This window comes from Cervus canadensis, chromosome 10 (genome assembly GCF_019320065.1).
Source record: "Cervus canadensis isolate Bull #8, Minnesota chromosome 10, ASM1932006v1, whole genome shotgun sequence".
Taxonomy (NCBI): domain Eukaryota; kingdom Metazoa; phylum Chordata; class Mammalia; order Artiodactyla; family Cervidae; genus Cervus; species Cervus canadensis.
In genome coordinates this window covers 62,952,516-62,973,370 of record NC_057395.1, presented here as the reverse complement: position 1 = coordinate 62,973,370, position 20,855 = coordinate 62,952,516, and the positions used below count along the sequence as shown (strand labels likewise).

At 38.9% G+C, this 20,855-nt stretch overlaps 2 protein-coding genes across 9 annotated transcripts in view; one reads left to right on the top strand and one right to left on the bottom strand.

The window, feature by feature from the left end:
- NCOA6 (nuclear receptor coactivator 6) overlaps positions 1-20,855 on the top strand; it is a 91,744-nt gene that overhangs the window by 25,661 nt on the left and 45,228 nt on the right. For all 6 annotated transcript variants that reach the window (XM_043480265.1, XM_043480264.1, XM_043480263.1 and 3 more), the window contains 3 exons: positions 5,873-5,978; positions 9,257-9,538; positions 13,569-13,724. In XM_043480265.1, coding sequence (XP_043336200.1) covers positions 9,304-9,538; positions 13,569-13,724 — 391 coding nt within the window. In that variant the 5' untranslated portion in view covers positions 5,873-5,978; positions 9,257-9,303. The remainder of the gene's footprint in view (positions 1-5,872; positions 5,979-9,256; positions 9,539-13,568; positions 13,725-20,855) is intronic.
- Positions 245-19,526, bottom strand: LOC122448722 (40S ribosomal protein S3a-like). 3 transcript variants are annotated; one of them, XM_043480267.1, is made up of 3 exons: positions 19,464-19,494; positions 3,616-3,620; positions 245-1,049 (listed from the first exon to the last, which is right to left on the bottom strand). In XM_043480267.1, exons 1-3 carry the CDS (start codon positions 19,470-19,472, stop codon positions 305-307), a joined length of 759 nt encoding a protein of 252 aa, XP_043336202.1. In that variant the 5' UTR covers positions 19,473-19,494; the 3' UTR covers positions 245-304. The 3 variants fall into 3 exon arrangements, with proteins under 3 accessions (XP_043336202.1, XP_043336203.1, XP_043336201.1); XM_043480268.1 differs by lacking the exons at positions 3,616-3,620; positions 19,464-19,494 and adding an exon at positions 19,509-19,526; XM_043480266.1 differs by lacking the exons at positions 3,616-3,620; positions 19,464-19,494 and having other exon boundaries at positions 245-1,107.

Below are 20,855 nucleotides of genomic sequence, written 5' to 3'. Positions count from 1 at the left end.
GCTTCTGGTCTGTAAAGTTTCTGCTGAAAACAGCTCGTGGTCCTGTGAGAATTCCTTTGTATGTAACCATTTGCATTTTCTCTTGCTGCCTTTTTTTTTTCTTCTTTTTTGTTCATGCTGTGTGGCTTGTGGGATCTCAGGTTCACAAGCAGGGATTGAACCCCAACAAAGGCAGTGAAAGAGCTGAATCCTAACCACTAGACAACCGGGAACTGCCAAGTCTTGCTGCTTTTAAGATTCTGTCTTTTTTTTTTTTTTTACCACAAATAAGATCTTTTATTTGTCACCATTAAGAGTCTGCATTTTAAACCGATTCTTGGACTGGTGGCTCGTATCCATCAGCTCGTTCAACTTTAGCACCTGTCTCGTCCCCAGTAGTTTTTCTAGAACTACTACCTTCACCATGTAGCTCCATGAGTTTTCCCAATTCAAATTTGGGGTTCTTCAGCATTTTTACTTTTCTAATGAAGACATCATGGAGTGGATAAACAGATTGGCAAGCCTTTTCTATGTTCTTTCCAATGCTATCTGGAATCAGTTTATTGACCACCTCTTTCAAATTGTTTGTGTGCACCTCTCGGGTCATGATCTCCATCATCTTGCAGATCTGGCACACCTGCTGATGCTGGGCATAAGAGGTCTTCCGGATCTGATTGTTGCACTTTTTAGTAAAACCCACACAGAACAGATGAAGCAAGTAACCATCGGTAGTCTTGACATCAACGTGAGCTTCAATCATGGTCTGCCATTTTTTGACCATGGAGCACATTTTGTCACGGGTAAGATCCATACTGTGAAAATTAGTCAGGCAGTTTTTGCCCTGAACATCCTCAGTAATTAGCTTGAATTTTCTAAATGCTACTTCATCATTCTGCAGATCAGCAAGACTCACTTCAAAAACATGACCTTTGAGGCCATCAGATGCGATTTTGGTTCCTTGAGTTCTCGTGACCAGTGTTTTCCCAATATTCCTTATATTGAACATAGCTGGTGCTTTCACATCATACCAATCTTTTTTAGAAAATGGGTCAACCACTTTCTTCTTGGCTCTCTTTTTGCCTCCTTTCGTAAGGCGCTTGTTCTTGCCGACCGCCATGGTGCCGCTCAAAGAGCCAAAAAGGCTCTCTTTGTCTTTAACTTTTGCCATTTTAATTATAGTATATCTTGGTGTGGACCTCTTTGGGTTCATCTTGTTTGGGACTCTGTACTAAGTCCTAGATGTGGATGTCTGTGTCCTTTCCCAGGTTAGGGAAGTTTTCAACTCTAATTTTTCAAATAAATTCTCTACCCTTTTCTGTCTTCTCCTGTTTGGGCCTCTAAACTGCTAATGTTACTATGCTTGCAGTTTTCCAAGAGATTTCTTAAGCTATTCTCGTTTTCATAAGTTCTTTTTTCTGTTCAGCTTGTGTGATTTCCATTACTCTGACTTCCAGTTTGCTGATCTGTTCCTCTGTATTATCTAATCCACTGTTGATTACATCTAGTGTATTTTTAATTTCAGTTATTGTGTCCTTCAGCTCTGTTTGGTTCTTCTTTGTATTTTCTCACTCTTAAATTTCTCACTTTGTTCATTCATTCTTCCAAGTTTGTTGAGCATCTTATGATCATTACCCTGTACTCTTTTGTCAGGTGGATTGTTTATTGCCACTTATGGTTTTGTTTTGTTCCTTTGTTTGAAACATACTCCTCTATCTCCTTGTTTTGCCTAAATCTCTGTTTATTGCTATTGGTTTGACCAAAAGGTTCATTCAGGTTTTTCCACTGTTATGGAAAAATCTGAACAAACTTTTTGGCCAACCCAATATGTAATAGGTAGGCCAGTTATTGAACATTTCCCAATTTTGGAGAAGTAGTCTTATACAGGAGACGTCCTATGGGGCCCAGCTGCATGCTACTCTTGGTCACTTAGTGCTATATATTCTGTGGACTGTGTGGGTCATTTTGTTGTTGGGGGGCCGTGTACTGCGGACATGCTGGTAGGCAAGGCTGGCTGCCAGCCTAGTTGGATGCCAGGTCCTGCCTCATGAATGGCTGCCAACCCACTAGTGGTGGGCCTAGGTCCTGGCACAACTGGCTACAGGGTCCCAGGGGTCTCAGGGTGGGTGTTGGCCCATGGTTGGGAGGGGCCAGATCCCTCAGAGGCTGAGGCTGGTGCTGGCCTGCTAGTGGGTGGGTAAAGCCCCCAGGACTAATAGGCTAGAGGAAGTACTCCAAAATGTCTCTTGCCAGCACCAGTATCCTCATGGTAGAACAAGGTCACTCATTTGGCTGCTGCCAATATCTGTGTCCCCAGGTAGTGTCCCAGTTGATACATTCCTCTCCAGAAGGCTCTGCAAGATTAGCAAGTGTTTCTGACCCAGGCTCCTTTCAAGTTACTGCCTCTGTACTGGGAGACCATGTGAGATTTGACATGCACCCTTTAAGAGCAGAGTCTTTTTCTTACAGCCTTCTAGCTGTCCTGTACACAAGCCCTGCTGACTTTCAAAGCTAGTTGTTCTGGGGACTCATCTTCCCAGTGCAGAATCCCTGGACTGGGGATCCTTATGTGTGTCTGTAACCCCTCACTCCTTGGGGAAAACCCCTGCAACTGTGATTATCCTCTGCTTTGTGGGTTCCTTACCTGGAGATGTGGGTTTTGACTATACCATGTCTAACTTTTTTAGCCAGATGTTTAATTCACTTTATTTTCTCCTGATATAGGTGTTCTTGGCTGTGTGAATTTTCTTCTCAACTGGTTTGGCTGTATTCTTTAGGTTCCAATATGTAGTATTCTCCTTATTTCTAAAAGATTTGCTGTTTTGATATCTTTTTTAACCCAGATCCATAGGTTTTGTTGTTGTTTTAAGGTGGAAGGCCATCATCTTATTTTAAATTTATAATTTTGGTGCATTGTCACCAGGGTAATTTGACTCTCCTGTTGTTACTTTTGGATTTATTGAGATTTTCTTTATGGCCTTTCTTAAAGGTTAATTTTTATTGATTGGAAACGTAAACATTGACTTTTTCTTGATAAAAATAGTTAAGTGATACTTATTTCTCTAATAATTATTTATTAATACCTAGTTCATATATCCATCTAAAATTTGTTAAGGTTTATCTGTTTTTGGCTGCACTGGATCTTCATTGCTGCATGTGGGCTTTCTCTAGTTGTGGCGAGCAGGGGCTGCTCTCTAGTTGTGGTATGTGGGCTTCTCATTGCAGGGGCTTCTCTTGTGGAGCACAGGCTGTAGGCACACAGGCTTCAGTAGTTGCAGCATGTAGGCTGAGTAGTTGTGGTGCATGAGCTTAGTTGCTCCTCAGCATGTGGGATCCTCCTGCATCAGGGATCAAACCCATGTCCCCTGCATTAGCAGGCGGGTTCATAACCACTGGACCACCAGTAAAGCCCTATCTAAAATTTTGAGATTGTAGGACTTCCCTGGTGGTACAGTGGATAAGAATCTGCCAGTGCGGGGGACACAGGTTCGATCTCTGTTCCAGGAAGATTCCACATGCTGCAGAGCAACTATGTCCATGAGCCACAGCTGCTGAGCCTGTGTGCTGCAACTACTGAAGCCCATGTGCCTAGAGCCTCTGCTCCACAAGAGAGGCTACTGCACTGAGAAGTCCACACACTGCAACTAGAAAGTAGCCCCTGCTCTCCACCTGCACGCAGCAATGAAGACCCAGCACATCCAAAAATTTTTAAAAACAAAAATAAAACAAAATTTGAGATTATAAAATCTGTATTTGGCAATAATGTAAACTTCAGCAGCCCAGTTAAAGACATTGTAGACACATTTTCTTAAGAGGGAAATTTTTTCTGATGCATACCAAAATTATGCAGTTTCCATACATAAATTTATTAGGTACAATAAAGAATGCTTTAAAACTTGAACTGAAAATTTAATGAAAAATAAAATGTATAGCTAGTATCAATAAAATAGCAAAAAAGTATAGGTCTTGTATTTAGTATATGTACAAAGTAATGGGCTTCCCTGGTAGTTCAGCTGGTGAAAAATCCTCCCACTATACAGGAGACCCTGGTTCAATTCCTGGGTCAGAAAGATCCCCTGGAAAAGGGATAGGCTACCCATTCCAGTATTCTTGGGCTTCCCTGGTGGCTCAGATGGTAAGAATCCGCCTGCAATGTGGGAGACCTGGGTTTGGTCCCTGTTGGGAAGATCCCCTGGAGAAGGGAACACCTACCCAGTCCAGTATTCTTGCCTGGTGAATTCCAAGGACAGAGGAGCCTGGCAGGTGACAGTCTGTAGAGTCTCAAAGAGTCGGACACAGCTGAGCAACTTTCATTTCACATATATGTGTATGTATATATATTCTTTTTCCTTACAGGTTATTAGGCAATATTGAGTGTAGTTCCCTGTGCTGTACAGTAGGTTTCTGTTGGTTTTCTGTTTTATATATAGTAGTGTGTATATGGTAATGCCAACCTCCTAATTTGTCACTCCCCCCTTCCCCTTTGGTAACCATACGTTTGTTTTCTGTGTCTATGAGTCTTTTTCTGTTTTGTAAATAAATTGATTTGTATCTTTTTTTTTTTTTTTTTAAAGATTCTGCATGTCCTGTGATATTTGTCTTTGTCTGACTTCAGATACTCTCTAGGTCCATCAGTGTAACTGCAAATGGCATTATTTCATTCTTTTTTATAGCTGAGTAGTATATTCCATTTGTGTGCATGTATATCTGTATATACACACACCCCACATCTTCTTTATCCTGTCAGTTGATATGTAGGTTGCTTCCATGTCTTGGCTGTTGTAAATAGTGCTACAGTGAGTATTGGGTTACATGTATCTTTTTGAATTATAGTTTTGTTCAGTATATGCCCAGAAGTGGGAATGTAGATAACTAGTTTAAAGGAACCTCCATACTGTTCCCCATAGTGGCTGTACCAATTTATACTCCCACCAACAGTGTAGAAGGATTTATTTTTCTCCACACCCTCTCCAGCATTTGTTATTTATAGACTCTTGATGATAGACATTCTGACCAGAGTGAGGTGATACCTCATTGTAGTTTTGATTTGCATTTCTCTAATAATTAATTAGTGATGTTGAACATTTTTTCATGTGCTTGTTGGCCATCTGTATGTCTTCTTTGGAGAAATATCTAGATCTTCTGTCCATTTTTTGATTAGGTGGTTTGTTTTTTTTTGAACTGAGTTTATGAGTCAATTTTATATTTTGGAAATTAATCCCCTGTCGGTCACTTCATTTGCAAATATTTTCTCTATTCTGTATGTTGTCTTTGGTTTATGGTTTCCTGTGCTGTGCAAAAGCTTTTAAATTTAATTTGGTTCTTCCATTTATTTTTATTTCTGTCACTCTAGGAGATGAATCCAAAAAGATATTGCTGCAATTTATGTCAGAGAGTGTTCTAATTTGACCAATTTAAAAAATGAATGTATAGGGAGGTTTCTGAGGCTTAGGATCCCAGTTTCATAATTCTGGCATACATCCCTGAGTTTTGCTTCTATATTCTTTAAATTGCTTGTTGATGGAGTTATTCTTTACATTTGCAGCTCCATGGACTAACAGCCCACTGGGCTCCTTTGTCCATGGAATTCTCCAGGCAAGAATACTGGAGTGAGTAGCCATTCCCATCTCACCCAGGGACCGAACCTGGGTCTCCTGCATTGTAGGCAGATACTTTACCATCTGAGCCACTGGGGAAGCCCAATGAGTGCTCTAAGATCTCCGGGTTGGGGGTGGGGGGGGGACTATTCTTTGCATATTTCATGAAAACCCTATTTTATCGTTATCTGAACATGTCTGAGTTGACTTGATAAATTGTTATGTTTGTGTTCTGATGGAAGGATGGGTCACCTCTGTAATTTCTGTATAATACTTTACCTTTCTTTTGTTGTTGTTAGGATATTTATTTGACTGCTACCTTAAAATACAGGCCGTTAAAATGCCAGCTTGTTTGGACTTAGAAGATGACCTGGACAAATGATAAAAATTAAGAAAGACATTTTGGTGAGTGAAAACTTACGTGAGAGTAAATATGGCTCAACTTAATTGCTACTAGTGGAAAGACTCTACCAAAGTTATATAGCGAAATTCTCTTAAGTTTGAATGCCTTCTGTTTCTCTGAGGTTAAGACCTTGATGTTGCTCTTTTTTTTATTCTCTCTGTGAATCCACAGACCTCCCAAGAGGCACATCATAACACTTAAATGCATTTTAAATACCTGGTCTCTTCCAGCATTCCACCAAACCCAGCATAACTCACTGAGGCCTAGTGTTCTACCAGGCTTCCCCAGGTGGCTCAGACAGTAAAGAATCTGCCTGCAGTTCAGGAGACCCAGGTTTGATCCCTGGGTAGGGAAGATCCTCTGGAGAAGAGAATGGCTACTCACTCCAGTATTCTTGCCTGGAAAAATCCCATGAACAGAGGAGCCTGATGGATTACAGTCCATGGGGTTGCAAAGAATCAAACACGAGTGAGCAACTTAACACTAATGTTCTACCAGTCAGTTTTGTAAGTTATTCTTGGATTTAACTCAATCCAGGTTAGACTTAGACTAATTAGACTTAATTAGAAACTGATTAGACTTAATTAGAAATTGAAAACTGATGGCTTGTGGGCCATATGCAGCTACAGTGTGTTTCATTTGGCCCATAGGGTATTTTCCAGAAATATAAATCTGTTCTTAAATTTGGAGATTTTACTCAGCGTATGGATTTTGTGCTTAGTTGCTCAGTTGTGTCCCACTCTGCAACCCCATGGACTGTAGCCTGTCACGCTCCTCTGTTCATGGGGATTCTTTAGGCAAGAATCTGGAGTGGGTTGCCATGCCCTCCTCCAGGAGATTTTCCCAACCCAGGGATCGTACCCAGGTCTCCCACATTGGAGGCGGATCCTTTACCGTCTGAGCCACGTCTTTTCTTCAAATTCAGAATGTTAGTCCTGTGCCTGCGCAACTCCTTCCATCCCTCCAGAAAGAAAATAATAAAATGGAGCAAAGTAGCGAGTGCCTAGCATAGATGGGTATTTGAGTTTCCCGTTGCTCAAACCATTCATACAGTATATACAAATACATTTGATATTCAGCATTCTTCCCTTATTTATTTTACACACCTGAAGCCTGTAGGTATATGAATTTGTGGTTTCTGAGGTGTATAGTAGTGTCTTATCTCTTTACTCAAATGGCAGATAATCTGAATAGTCTGTGATAATCTTTTAACGATTATTCACATATAAATCTGAATATGTATAAATACATATATTTATATCTGAAAAGACTGTTGCTGCTAAGTCGCTTCAGTCGTGTCCAACTCTGTGCAACCCCATAGACGGCAGCCCACCAGGCTCCGTCATCCCTGGGATTCTCCAGGCAAGAACACTGGAGTGGGTTGCCGTTTCCTTCTCCAATGCATGAAAGTGAAAAGTGAAAGTGAAGTCGCTCAGTCGTGTCCGACTCTTCGAGACCCCATGGACTGCAGCCTACCAGGCTCCTCCATCCATGGGATTTTCCAGGCAAAAGTACTGGAGTGGGTTGCCATTGCCTTCCCCGGAAAAGACTTATCAGTAGCTAAATATATGTAATATATGTGATAGGTAAATTTATATTTTTATAAATGTGTATGTTCAAATATATATATGTCTAAAACCTACTGTGATTTGGAAGATATTCATAAATAAGCTGTTTCACATTCCCAATGTGGTGGAGTTTTACTGTGAAACAACACTGTGTTTCTGGTATGCTTGCTTTTCCTTTTTTAAAAAAATTTTTTAACTCTTTATTATGATCAGTTTCAAATATATGTATAGTACAGATAAAAATACAATGAACACCCATGTACCCATTATCTATAATTAGCCCCTATTAACATTTTATTGGGTGGCTCAGTGGTAAAAGTATCCGCCTTCAAACTCAAGTTTGATCCCTGGGTCAGGAAGATGCCCTGGAGAAGGAAATAGCAACCCACTTCCATATTCTTGCCTGGGAAATCCCATGGACTGTAAGATACTCTGCTCAAATGTAAATTTTTTTCATATTTATTTACAACAGAGAAATTTCCCCCCTTAAGGTTGCTTAGATTAGTTTTTGAAACGCCTTTGCTCTTGAAGTTTACTGACTATTTAAAACAGAATCATTAATTTTTAAAAGTTGATACTTTTTTCTTATTTGTGCAGGAAGTATAATCATAGTATGGCATATGTAGCTTTCCTTTTTCCTGAAGACTTATAGCATATTTGGAAAACAGGAAAATTTACCAGCAATCTTGCCAACCTAGTACAATCACTATTTGTATTTTAGTTGATTTATTTTCAGTCCTTTTTTCTTAATCATCTTAAAAAGAAAAACTCATAGTTGTAATTATGCTTTATGTAAGGAATTTTTTTTTAATTAGAAGACTTGTGCGAGGTTCTTACTTCCTTGCCATTCTTGCTTAACACACATTAATAAAAATTGATGTTTATTCATTCACTTTTGGGTTAAGAATGTGATCATCAGTCCCAGAGATAATGGAGGAAATGGCCATGTGGTGTGTGGTCTTTAATATTTGTATTCTTTGGTAGGCAACATAACTGAAAATAGCAGAAGATTTGAGTTCTCTAAACCTAAAAGTTAAAAAGTAATTTGGTTCTGTCCTAGACATAGTTCTTTGCCTCTGTAAACATGTGGTAACCACTTGCTTTCCTTTTGCAAAAGTATTTCTTTTTTCTTTTCTTTCTTTCAAAACTTTTTCTTTCTTTTTTTGTTTCTGAATCATTATTTTTAGCTATGCCACTATCAATAACCCTTTAAAAGTTATTTTAAATGGTCCTTGTGAAAGACTTTAGAATTTTAGGTAGTCCTGCAGATGCTGTTAGTGAGGTCAGGTTGTCCTTTGCAGGTTGAAGAGGAGGACTTTAGAAACCTTGGTTGCTCGGAAGCATTTGTTGGGATAGGAGTAAGAAGAGTCTTGGGATTAGCCTGAGTCTTGCTCTCTGGGGATCAACCAAAGGCTTACGTGAATTAACTCTTAGAAGATACCTATTTTAGTTTTTTGTGATCTCTTGTTCCTTTCTGCCTATATTCTAGGCCAACAAAAGGAATTTTAGTTAAAACTGGTAAATTTTTATTTCTAGTATCTATAAAAACTTATAGAATATCTTAATTAAAATAGTTTATCCTCACTGTAATTTTTAATTTACTTTATGGTATTTTGTTATTACTTGTCAAATAAATTAGTTTTCATAGAACTATATATTGTTGATTGTGTAAGTATGTGTTGTAATACTTTGTGTATCTTCTGTTTTGAAAGGTTTTTTTATTTTCCGCTTGACATATGCTTCTGGAATAATATTCACCATGGTTTTGGATGACCTTACAAACTTAGAAGACATCTATACTTCCTTGTGTTCATCAACAGTAGAAGACTCAGAGATGGATTTTGACTCTGGACTAGAAGATGATGACTCAAAAAGTGATAGTATTTTGGAGGATTCCACAATCTTTGTGGCCTTCAAAGGAAATATAGATGATAAAGACTTCAAATGGAAATTGGACACAATATTGGAGAATGTGCCCAATTTGTTACACATGGGTAATTTGCTTTAATTGTTTTTCCTTTTGTTACTGTTTTTGAATTGCCCTTCTGTAGTTATCTTGAGTTTTACAAAGTACAACTGTGCTATATTAGGTTGAAAGGCTGATTTTAATTGCAAAGTTGGAATTTTAGAATTTTTTAAATAGAAATGCTGTTGTATTTGTTTAAGTACATGGAGTGACTGAATATAAAGCATTGCTTAGCATTGTAATCCTTAAATTATCTGTTCTAATGGATAGGAGAGGGCTTCCCAGGTGACTCAGTAGTAAAGAATCCAGCTGCAATGCGGGAGGCGCAAGAGACACAGGTTCAATCCCTGGGTCAGCAAGATCCATCCCCTGGAGGAGTAAATGGCATTCCATTTCAGTATTCTTGCCTGGGAATTCTTCCCATGGACAGAGGAGCCTGGCAAGCTACAGTCGATGGGGTCACAGAAGAGTTGGACATGACTGAATGACTAAACAACAGCAACAAAAATGGATGGGAGTAATTCTCCAGACCCAAATTTATTTATTGTTTGTAGCTCTCTGGTCTTTAATTTCCTTTCCTATAAAATGACTGGCTCTTTGAGGCCACTTAAAGCTTACAAAAATCTTTTACTCTATGGCTTTTTTGGCTTTACTTAAAATGGATTTGAAATTTGTTCTCTTAAATTTTAGATCAGAGGTTAACTGATAGCCTGCTGGATCCAGTGTGCAGCCATGTGTTACATACAGCTCACTTTAGTTTTTCTGATTTTTTTTTTGTTTGCTTATTTGTTTTTTAGTGTTTGAATTTTATTGCCAATGCTTCAAGAAATATATATTTTATATTAAAATTCAGATTTTGGATTTGTCTTTATACAGGAAAGGTCTAATAATATTAAACTCTCCTATCCCAGGTGGTGCTAAGTAGCAGCTGCCGCTGAAGACATACCTTCCCCTCACCATAGTCCCATCTGGTCTCTTCACACATTTAGATAACCTATAGTGGTCTTACAGGAATTTGTGCCTATCAACTTCGGTTTCTGCGTTCTCCATCTTTTCTGGTTAGCGCAGTTATTTAATCCCTTCAGATGTAGTGCAAAGCCTAGATTTTATCCTTTTATCACAAATCTTAAGCACTAACCAACTTTTTTAGGTTTTGAAGTCTTATTCTTTAGAATTAATGTCAGGAGGAGAGCTTTTTTTTTCCCCCAATTGTTCTTTTTAAAAAAAAAAGACGATGTTGTTTAAGGCTTCTTTCTAGTTATGGATTATTTAATACATTATTAGAGAATTTTATGGTGAAAGTTGTAATTGTCACCATAATCATGTTATAATGCATCATATTTTAAGGGCTAGCTGGGTCTGATTATTCATTGTTCTTAATTATCCACATTTTTTCTTGTTTTTAAATAGCTGAATTAGTTTATTAATGGCTTTTAAATACATTAGCAAACTCAGACTTACGGTTATCAGTTATATTCTTGATCCAAAAAGTATTTTAAGTTCAGTTCAGTCACTCAGTCGTGTCTGACTCTTTGTGACCCCATGAGTCACAGCACGCCAGGCCTCCTTGTCCATCACCAACTCCCGGAGTTTATTCAGACTCATGTTCGTTGAGTCGGTGATGCCATCCAGTCATCTCATCCTCTGTCATCCCCTTCTCCACCTGCCCCCAATCCCTCCCAGCATCAGGGTCTTTTCCAGTGAGTCAGCTCCTCGCATGAGGTGGCCAAAGTATTGGAGCTTCAACCTCAGCATCAGTCCTTCCAGTGAACACCCAGGACTGATATCCTTTAGGATGGACTGGTTGGATCTCCTTGCAATCCAAGGGACTCTCAAGAGTCTTCTCTAATACCACAGTTCAAAAGCATCAATTCTTCAGTGTTCAGCTTTCTTCACAGTCCAACTCTCACATCCATACATGACCACCGGAAAAACCCTAGCCTTGACTAGACGGATCTTTGTTGGCAAAGTAATGTCTCTGCTTTTTAATATGCTATCCAGGTTAGTCATAACTTTCCTTCCAAGGAGCAAGCGTCTTTTAATTTCATGGCTGCAATCACCATCTGCAGTGATTTTGGAGCCCAGAAAAATAGTCTGACAGTTTCCACTGTTTCCCCATCTATTTCCCATGAAGTGATGGGACCAGATGCCATGATCTTAGTTTTCTGAATGTTGAGCTTTAAGCCAACTTTTTCCACTCCCCTTATTTTAAGTTAGATGTTCTCAAATATGAAAGTTAAGGGGGAAAAAATTTTATAAAATATAGCGGTGTTATAATTAAAATTTTTTCTGTAGGCTTATCACAAGTAGATAACATCAAAAGCAAGTTTAATGTTTGTCTGGGCCACATAGGTATAAGATTCCAGTACTGTTCAGACTGAGAAGAAGCCCTGCAGCATCTGTCCTCTGTGGTAGCAGAATCTCAGGCTCCTTGCCTTTTGCTATTTAGATGTATAAGTGTCATGGAAAGGAAAATGGCCTGAAAATCAGAGCTGGATTTTAATGCCATTTTAGTGATAGGTAGCCACTGGATTCTGGGTAAATCTCTTAGATTTTCTGGGTTTCAGTTTCCTCCCCTATAAAGTACATTTGGACTAAATCATGCATAATCCTTCCTAAATTTCCTTGATTATCTCACTGCTCTTAGCCAGTGGTCTCTTTTTTTCCATATTAGGACAAGTGGACTCCATGTCTGGATAAACTGATAATGTATAATGGTTTTGAAGGTAGAAGGGGCTTTTAGGTAACATGTAGACACTTTCCCCATCCATGTAAATTTCTTATTTTGAGAACATATATGCCTAAATGACCATTTTCTCAATACTTGAATGTATAATTGAATAGAAGATACAAAAGATTTGACGTAGCTGAGTTTATAACAGAAGGGAAAAATATTTTGTGTGGGGTTGTTGGGGAAAAAGATGTTCTTTTATTATTATCTAACTGGACCTGGGATTTGCTTTCCATCTGTAAACTATAATTACAAACAACATTACCTCCTCAATTAGTTTAACTTTTGCAATCATAATTTAAAAATATCTTCGAAGTTTACATTGACTTTTCAGGTTTGCTGAAATGTAATGTTTTCTTATCCTAACTGAAATATAGTTGTGAGATTTATGTTGCTTTTCTCCTCAGTTTGGTGTGCTTCAGTGGAAATTCTGCTCTTGTTTAAACTAGAAAAAGATTAAAAATCAGAGATGTAAAGAATCAAGACATAACCAATAAAAAATAACTTCATAGAAGGAAAAAATTTGAATAATAAAAGTTAAGAAAAAGAAAAAAAAAAAAAGAATCAAGACTTAAGCCTTCCTTAAACTGAAGCATTTACAGGACATTGGAAGAAATGTTTGCTTCCTACATCTATGAATATCTTCCACAGAGATGCTCAGTGAAAATTTAAATATGAGTACTAAAAGTACAACTTTTTCATTTGAAGAAGTATAATTGCTTGACATTTTATAAGTGAATCTACTATCTTCCTTTTCAGTGCTCTTTCTTTAAACAAGTTTTTAGTGAACTGTAGCTGCATATTCCCTAATATCCTACTGTTGGCATATCTGCCAGTTGAATTTCTATAGAATTTCACTTAAAATTTGAAACTTAAATTTTCTTAGCTTCTCAGTTCACATACATTAAACTGAGTCTAGAAGTAGACCTTATTCTAGTAATTTAAACTTATCTCTCCCTTCTGTCATAGGATCCTTATTCCATCTTACTGCTTTCCATCTATTAAGTGCCTATGGTTTGTCAGGTGCTATGCTAGATTTTTGGCATTTAATTATATCATTTAGCACTCACAGTCTCATGAAGTAGTTTTTTCGTAGTTTTAGAGAAGAGAAAGATAAGTTTCAGAAATGTTAAATAGCTTGTTCATGAGTTCCCGGGTGCTAAGTGGTAAAGCTGGGATTAAATTTAAGGTCTAATACCAAAGCTTAAGCTCTCTCAGCTACTCCATACTGGTATTCTGCCTTGTTCTTTTACTTCCTTGTTGTTCATTCCATGTCTTCTGATGGCTAAAACATTACTAATACTATTCTCTTCCTTTCACGACCAAGAATCCAGCAAGCTAAAGGTACAGAAGGTGGAGCCCTGGAACAGCGTGCGAGTGACATTCAATATCCCCCGGGAAGCAGCGGAGCGGCTCCGGATCCTGGCTCAAAGCAACAACCAGCAGCTTCGGGATCTGGGAATTCTCTCCGTTCAGATTGAAGGTACATGTCTGGTTCCAGATTATAGGAATACTAGAATATAGTATGATTTATAGCATGTGCTGCTTTGTCTGTTCCTCTTAAGTTGAATTCACAATGCCAAGTAACTCACAGAAAGCTAATCAAAATGATCACATGGATCATAGCCTTGTCATGGTGAAGGGGTTTGCATAACTCGATGAAGCTATGACAAAATGTGGTCCACTGGAAAAGGGAATGGCAAACCACTCCAGTGTTTTTGCCTTAAGAACCCCATGAACAGTATGAAAAGGCAAAAAATATGACACCAGAAGATGAGCTTCCCAGGTCGGTAGGTGTCCAATATGCTACTGGGGGAAAAGCAGAGAAATAGCTCCAGAAAGAGAGCTGGGCCAAAGCGGAAACAGTGCTCGGTTGTGTATGTGTCTGGTGGTGAAAGTAAAGTCTGATGCTGTAAAGAACAATATTGCATAGGAACCTGGAATGTTAGGTCCATGAATCAAAGCAAATTGGATATGGTCAAGCAGGAGATGGCAAGAGTGAATATCAACATTTTAGGAATCAGTGAAGTAAAATAGACAGGAATGGGCAAATTTAATTCACATGATCATTATATCTACTACTGTGGGCAAGCATCCCTTAGAAGAAATGGAGTAGCGCTCATAGTCAATAAGAGTCTGAAATGCAGTACTTGGGTGCAGTCTCAAAAACAACAGGATGATCTCCATTCATTTCCAAGCAAACCATTCAACATCACAGTAATCCAAGTCTATTCCCAAATCACTAATGCTGAAGAAGCTGAAGTTGACTGATTCTATGAAGACCTACAAGACCTTCTAGAACTAACACCAAAAAAAGATGTCCTTTTCATCTTAGAAGAGTAAAATGCAAAAGTAGGAAGTCAGGAGATACCTAGGATAACAGGCAAGTTTGGCCTTGGAGTACAAAATGAAACAAGGCAAAGGCTAACAGAGCTTTGTCAAGAGAACACACTGGTCACAGCAAACACCCTCTTCCAACAACACAAGAGATGACTTTACACATGGACATCACCAGGTATCAGATTGATTATATTCTTTACAGCCAAAGATGGAGAAGCTCTATATAGTCAGCAAAAACAAGACCTGGAGCTGACTGTGCTTCAGATTATCAGCTCCTTATTGCAAAATTCAGGTTTAAATTGAAGAAAGTAGGGAAAACCACTAGGCCATTCAGTTATGACCTAAATCAAATCCCTTATGATGATACAGTGGAGGTGATGAATAGATTAAGGGATTAGATCTGGTAGACAGAGTGCCTGAAGAACTATGGACAGAGGTCGTGACATTGTATACAGGAGGCGGTAACCAAAACCATCCCAAAGAAAAAGAAATGCAAGAAGGCAAAGTAGTTGTTTGAGGCAGCCTTACAGATAGCTGAGAAAAGAAGAGAAGCAAAAGGCAAAGAAGAAAGGAAAAGTATGTCCAGATGAATGCAGAGTTCCAGAGAATAGGAAGGAGAGATAAGAATACCTTCATATTTGAACAATGTACAGAAATAGAAGAAAACAATAGAATGGGGAAGACTAGAGATCCCTTCAAGAAAGTTGGAGATACCAAAGGAACATTTCATGTAAAGATGGGCAGAATAAAGGACTGAAATGGTAAGGACCTAACAGAAGCAGAAGAGGTGACAAGTATACACAGAAGACCTGTACAAAAAGGCCTTAATGTCCCAGATAACCACAGTGGTGTGATCACTCACCTAGAACCAGACATCCCAGAGTGTGAAGTCAAGCGGGCCTTAGGAGGCATTGCTACAAACAAAGCTAATGGAGGTGATGAAATTCCAGCTGAGCTATTTCAAATCTTAAAAGATGAAGCTGTTAAAGTGCTGTACTCAATATGTCAGCAAATTTGGAAAACTCAGCAGTGGCCACAGGACTGGAAAAGGTCAGTTTTCATTTCAGTCCCAAAGAAGGGCAATGCCAAAGAATGTTCAAACTACCATACAGTTGCACTCATTTCACATGATAGCAAGGTAATGCTCAAAATCCTTCAAACTAGGCTTCAGAAGTACATGAACCGAGAACTTGCAGATGTACAAGCTTGACTTAGAAAACGCAGGGCAACTAGAGATCAAATTGCCAACATGTGTTGGGTCATAGAGAAAGTAAGGGAATTCCAGAAGAGCATCTACTTCTGCTTCATTGACTACTTTAAAGCTTTTGACTGTGTGGATAACAACAAACTGTGGAAAATTCTTAAAAAGATGGGAATATACCATACCACCTTACCTGCCTCCTAAGAAACCTATATGCAGGTCAAGAAGCAACAGTCAGAACTGGACATGGAACAACGGACTGGTTCAAAATTGAAAAAGGAGTTCGTCAAGGCTGTATATTGTCACCCTGCTTATATAACTTATATGGAGAGTACATCATGCAAAATGCCAAGCTGAATGAAGCTCGAACTGAAATCAAGATTGACGGGAGAAATGTCAACAACCTAAGATATGCAGATGATACCACTCTAATGTCGGAAAGCTAAGAGGAGGAAGTAAAGAGCCTCTTGATGTAGGTGAAAGAGAAGAGTGAAGAAGCTGGCTTAAAACTCAACACTCAAAAAACTAAGATCATGGCATCCCGTCCCATCACTTTATGGCAAATAGATGGGGGAAAGGTGGAAACAGTGACAGATTGTATTTTCTTTGGCTCCAAAATCACCGTGGATGGTGACTGCAGCTATGAAATTAAGACACTTGCTCCTTGGAAGGAAAGCTATGACAGACTTAGACAGCATATTAAAAGAGACATCACTTTGCCAACAAAGGTCCGTCTAGTCAAAGCTATAGTTTTTCCAGTAGTCATGTATGGATGTGAGAGTTGGATCATAAAGAAGACTGAGTGCTGAAGAATTGATGCTTTCAAACTGTGGTGCTGGAGAAGACTCTTTGAGAGTCCCTTGGATAGCAAGGAGATCAAACCAGTCAATCCTAAAGGACATCAGTCCTGAATATTCATTGGAAGGACTGACGCTGAAGCTAAAGCTCTAATACTCTGGCCACCTGATGTGAAGACCCAACTCGTTGGAAAAGATCCTGATGCTGAGAAAGATTGAAGGCAAAAGGAGAAGATGGGGCGGAGGATAAGATGGTTGGATGGCATCGTGACTCAGTGGACATGAGTTTGAGCAAAGTCAGATAGTGAAGGACAGCAAAGCCCGGTGTGCTGCAGTTCATGGGGTCACAAAGAGTCAGACTGACAGCGACTGAACAAGTTACTCATGTCGCCTGCGCTTCACATTGTAGCACTTTAGTATGAAAAGGAGTTGAGGCTCTGGTTGGGTCCTGATGCTTCAGCATCCATGGCCTCAGACTCCATTCCCTTGAACTGATTTTGGCTATCAGTCTGTCCAACTTTGGTTTTACTGGCACCCTAACCAAGGACTGATTTGTCTTTTAAACAGTATCTAATTTCAGGCCTTCCCTAGCAGTCCAGTGGTAAAGACTGCCTCCAATGCAGAGGGTGTGAGTTTGATCCATGGTCAGAAAGCTAAGACCCCATATACCTCGAGGCCAAAAACCAAAACTTAAAGTAGAAACAATATTGTAACAAATTCAATAAAGACTTTAAAAATGGTCCACATCAGAAAAAAGAAAAACCTTAAAAAAATACCTAATTTCATCTGCTTCCTTTCACCCAATATGCCTGATTTAGTATTTATTTTTTATTTATCTAACAGAGGCCCTGAACAGTCCTTTTGTAGCAGTATTCATTTGCAGGTATTTTTGTCAGCATGATCTTTTAAAAATGAAAATATGGTACACACACACCTTAAAACCCTGCTATGACTGGCCATTATTTGCAGAATAATGTCCAAACTCTGTATTGTGACCTCAGGCTTTGCATAGTCTGACCTTTACATTTCTCATCTAGCCTTATCTTGTCCAGCTCTCCTCCCTCCTCCTTGGCTGTCTGTTCTATCCTCTTCAGCATTCTTTTGGTTCCTTGAATATACATTTCTTCTTCCTGCCTGAGGTCCTTTGCATTGATGTCTCCTCTGTATAGATATTGTTCCCTACCATTCCTCTTTCCGTTAGTTATATACCCAGCCTTCAAGTATCAGCTTAGATCTTAGGGATGTGTTTTCTGAACTCCTTGACTGAATCAGTCTTTTTTCATATGCTTTTGCAAAAGTCTGGTTTTCCCCCGCTCTGATCATTTCTTACACTTTGACTAGAGCAGTTATTTTGGTGATTGTTTTGTTCTCCCATGGACTCCAAGCTCCAGTAGGGGCAGGAACCATATCTTGTTTTGCTCACTGTTGTATCTTGACTTGACTGTACATGTTAAGTTCTTTAATAAACATATGCTGAATGAAAGTAAAGGAAGAACATATATAATAGCACTAGTTTGGTTCAGCTCTTGGAATATATAATAAGCAAAATATGGGCTTTGCCTTTATGAACTCAGAAGGAGCTCAAGACCTTAATGAGGGAGATAAACCTGAGAGATATAACTACCAAGTATGAAGAAGCACAGAGGAGCTTCTGTCTTTTGGTGCCCAATGAACTAAAACCTTCTTTCCCCTTCCTGCATTGATGCAAACAAGGTAGCAACCAGTGAGTGATTCCAGCCTTCTCTTGCCCTTGTCAGCCAAGCCCTTCTGACCCTGTGCTTGCATGGGACCTGAAGTTCCACAAAACCTCAGTAACTGAAAGGTCAACATTTTATGTTTAAGAGTGGGACACATTTTGTGCAGTTAAGATTATAGGTTATGGTGCCCCAGAAGGAGCAATAACAACAAACAGATTGTTTAGAGATAGATTGAGAAATGAGGTGAATTCCATAATTTGCTAAATAAGAGAATAGTGGCTTAAACAATAACCAGTTTGTTTCAATTGTCCAAAAGGATTCAAAAAAGTAAAATTAATTCACTGCTATCTATTAAATATAGGATGAACTTTTGGGAAGAGTAGAAGTCAAACAGCTATTGTTAATAATACCATATAGGTTGTTTATGTTTTATAAGCACATCAACATACTTTTTTTTTAATAAGAAACATATACGCAGTTTCTTAAAAACCCTAAACATTTTATAGTCTGTGTTACCTATTTGCTTGAATTAAAAGGGCTTTGTGGTAGTGTTTTCCAGTGGAGAAAGGAAACACCAAATTTCTTCTCTTTTTTTTTAAACCACAAATAAGATCTTTTGTCTGTCACCATTAAAAGTCTGCATTTTAAACAGGTTCTTGGACTGTTGGCTTGTATCCATTAGCTTATTCAGCTTTAGCACCTGTCTCATCCCCAGCAACTTTTCAAGAACTACTGCCTTCACCATGTAGCTCCGTGAGTTTTCCTACTTCAAACTTGGGCTTTCTTCAGCATTTTTACTTTTCTAACGAAGACATCATGGAGTGGAAAAATAGGTTGGAAGGCTTTTTCTCTGTCTTTTCCAGTGCTTTCTGGAATCAGTTTATTGACATCCTTTTTCAAGTCATTTGTCTGCACCTCTCAGGTCATGATTTCCATCGTCTTCTTGTGAATCTGGTGCACCTGCTGGTGCTGGGCATAAGAGGTCTTCCGAATCTGATTGTTGCGTTTTTTAGTAAAACACACACGAGAACAAATGAATCACATTGATATCAACAAGCTTCAATCATGGTCTGCCACTTTTTGACCATCGAGCACATTTTGTCACAGGTAAGATCCATACCATGGAAATCTCAGGCAGGTTTTGCCCTGAACATCCTCTGTAATTAGCTTCGATTGTCCAAAGGCACCTTCGTCATTCTGCGGACCAGCAAGATTAATTTCAAAAACACAACCCTTGAGGCCATCAGATGCGATTTTGTTTCCTTGAGTTCTTATAGTCAGTGCTTTCCTACTATTCCTTGTATTGAACATAGCTGGTGCTTTCACATCATACCAATCTTTCTTAGAAAATGGGTCAACCACTTTCTTCTTGGCTCCCTTTCTGCCTCCTTTCGTAAGGCGCTTATTCTTACCAACCGTCTTGGTGACGTTCAGAAAGCCAAAAGGGCAGACGCATAGCTTGCTCGAGAACTTAGGTGAGCAGGGCAGGATGTGCTGTCTGTATGACCCCAAGTTTCTTCTCTTAATCATCCCTACTTCCTACAAGTCTTCAAAAGAGTAAGACTCCCATTTATTACTGTAGCCATAAATTAAAATGCAATACCAGCATGGAAGCAAAATAGATAAGATATAAGAAATTAAATAAAGGAAAAAAATAAAATAAAATAAAAATAAAAAAAATAAAAAAAAGAAATTATGAAATTCTCATGTGGCAGTGATTATCATACTACAGAAAAGTTTTTTTTAACTTTTAGAGTACACCTGTGTCCCAGGCGATCTCCTTTTCTCTTTCCACATTCACTGGGAGTTCAGGCAAGAGTGAAAGTGGTGTCAGCAACTGTTGCTTTTGTGAAACTAATGATGGGCTGATGCCTTTTAGGTTATAAGAGAAGGTATTGCCACTATTGTGGTGTCTGCTGCAGGGCTGAAGGGACAAGTTGTCCCCCCAAAGACACACAGTCTTTTCTCCATTGAAGAACACTCCCTGTACCCTTCTTTTGAGTTTTGGCCAGGGAGTTGAGACATTTCTTTTGAGGACATTTTGTGACTCCTCTGTAAATTCATTCTGATTTAAAGTTGGAGTCTGTAAAGGGTCAAAGAGTAAAAATTTTTGGCTCTGTGGGCCAGAAGATCTCTGTCAAGGCAACTCAGCTCTGCTGCTATAGTGCAAAAAAATGGTCAAGGCGATATGTAAATGAGTGAATGTGGCTGTGTTCCAGTAACACTTATTTATCTGAACAGGCAACAGGCTTGATTTGGCCCATGGGTCATAGTTTGCCAACCCCAGTCAGCAAGTTGGAGAGCCAATAGTATTCTCTTCTTTGTCTGTTTCCTTGACAACAACTAACTTATGTGCAGCTTGCAAATTGGAAAATAACAGTAGTATAGTGTGGAAATTGTGTTTATTCATACATTATTTTTTTTCCTGGGCAAAGGGAGTTAGAATAGTAGGAATAGAAGGTTAATTGTCCGTAAGCCTTTTGATCTGTTGCTACATGGGTGGGAGTCCTTTCAGCTTTTTTTCAGGAAATTGAGAATGAGAAGTGACACTCAGGTACCTTCCCCAGAAATACGCCCTC

Bases quoted from the DNA above. Each gene is read 5' to 3' on its own strand.
- LOC122448722 (XM_043480266.1), bottom strand. From the start codon at position 1,096: ATGGCGGTCGGCAAGAACAAGCGCCTTACGAAAGGAGGCAAAAAGAGA.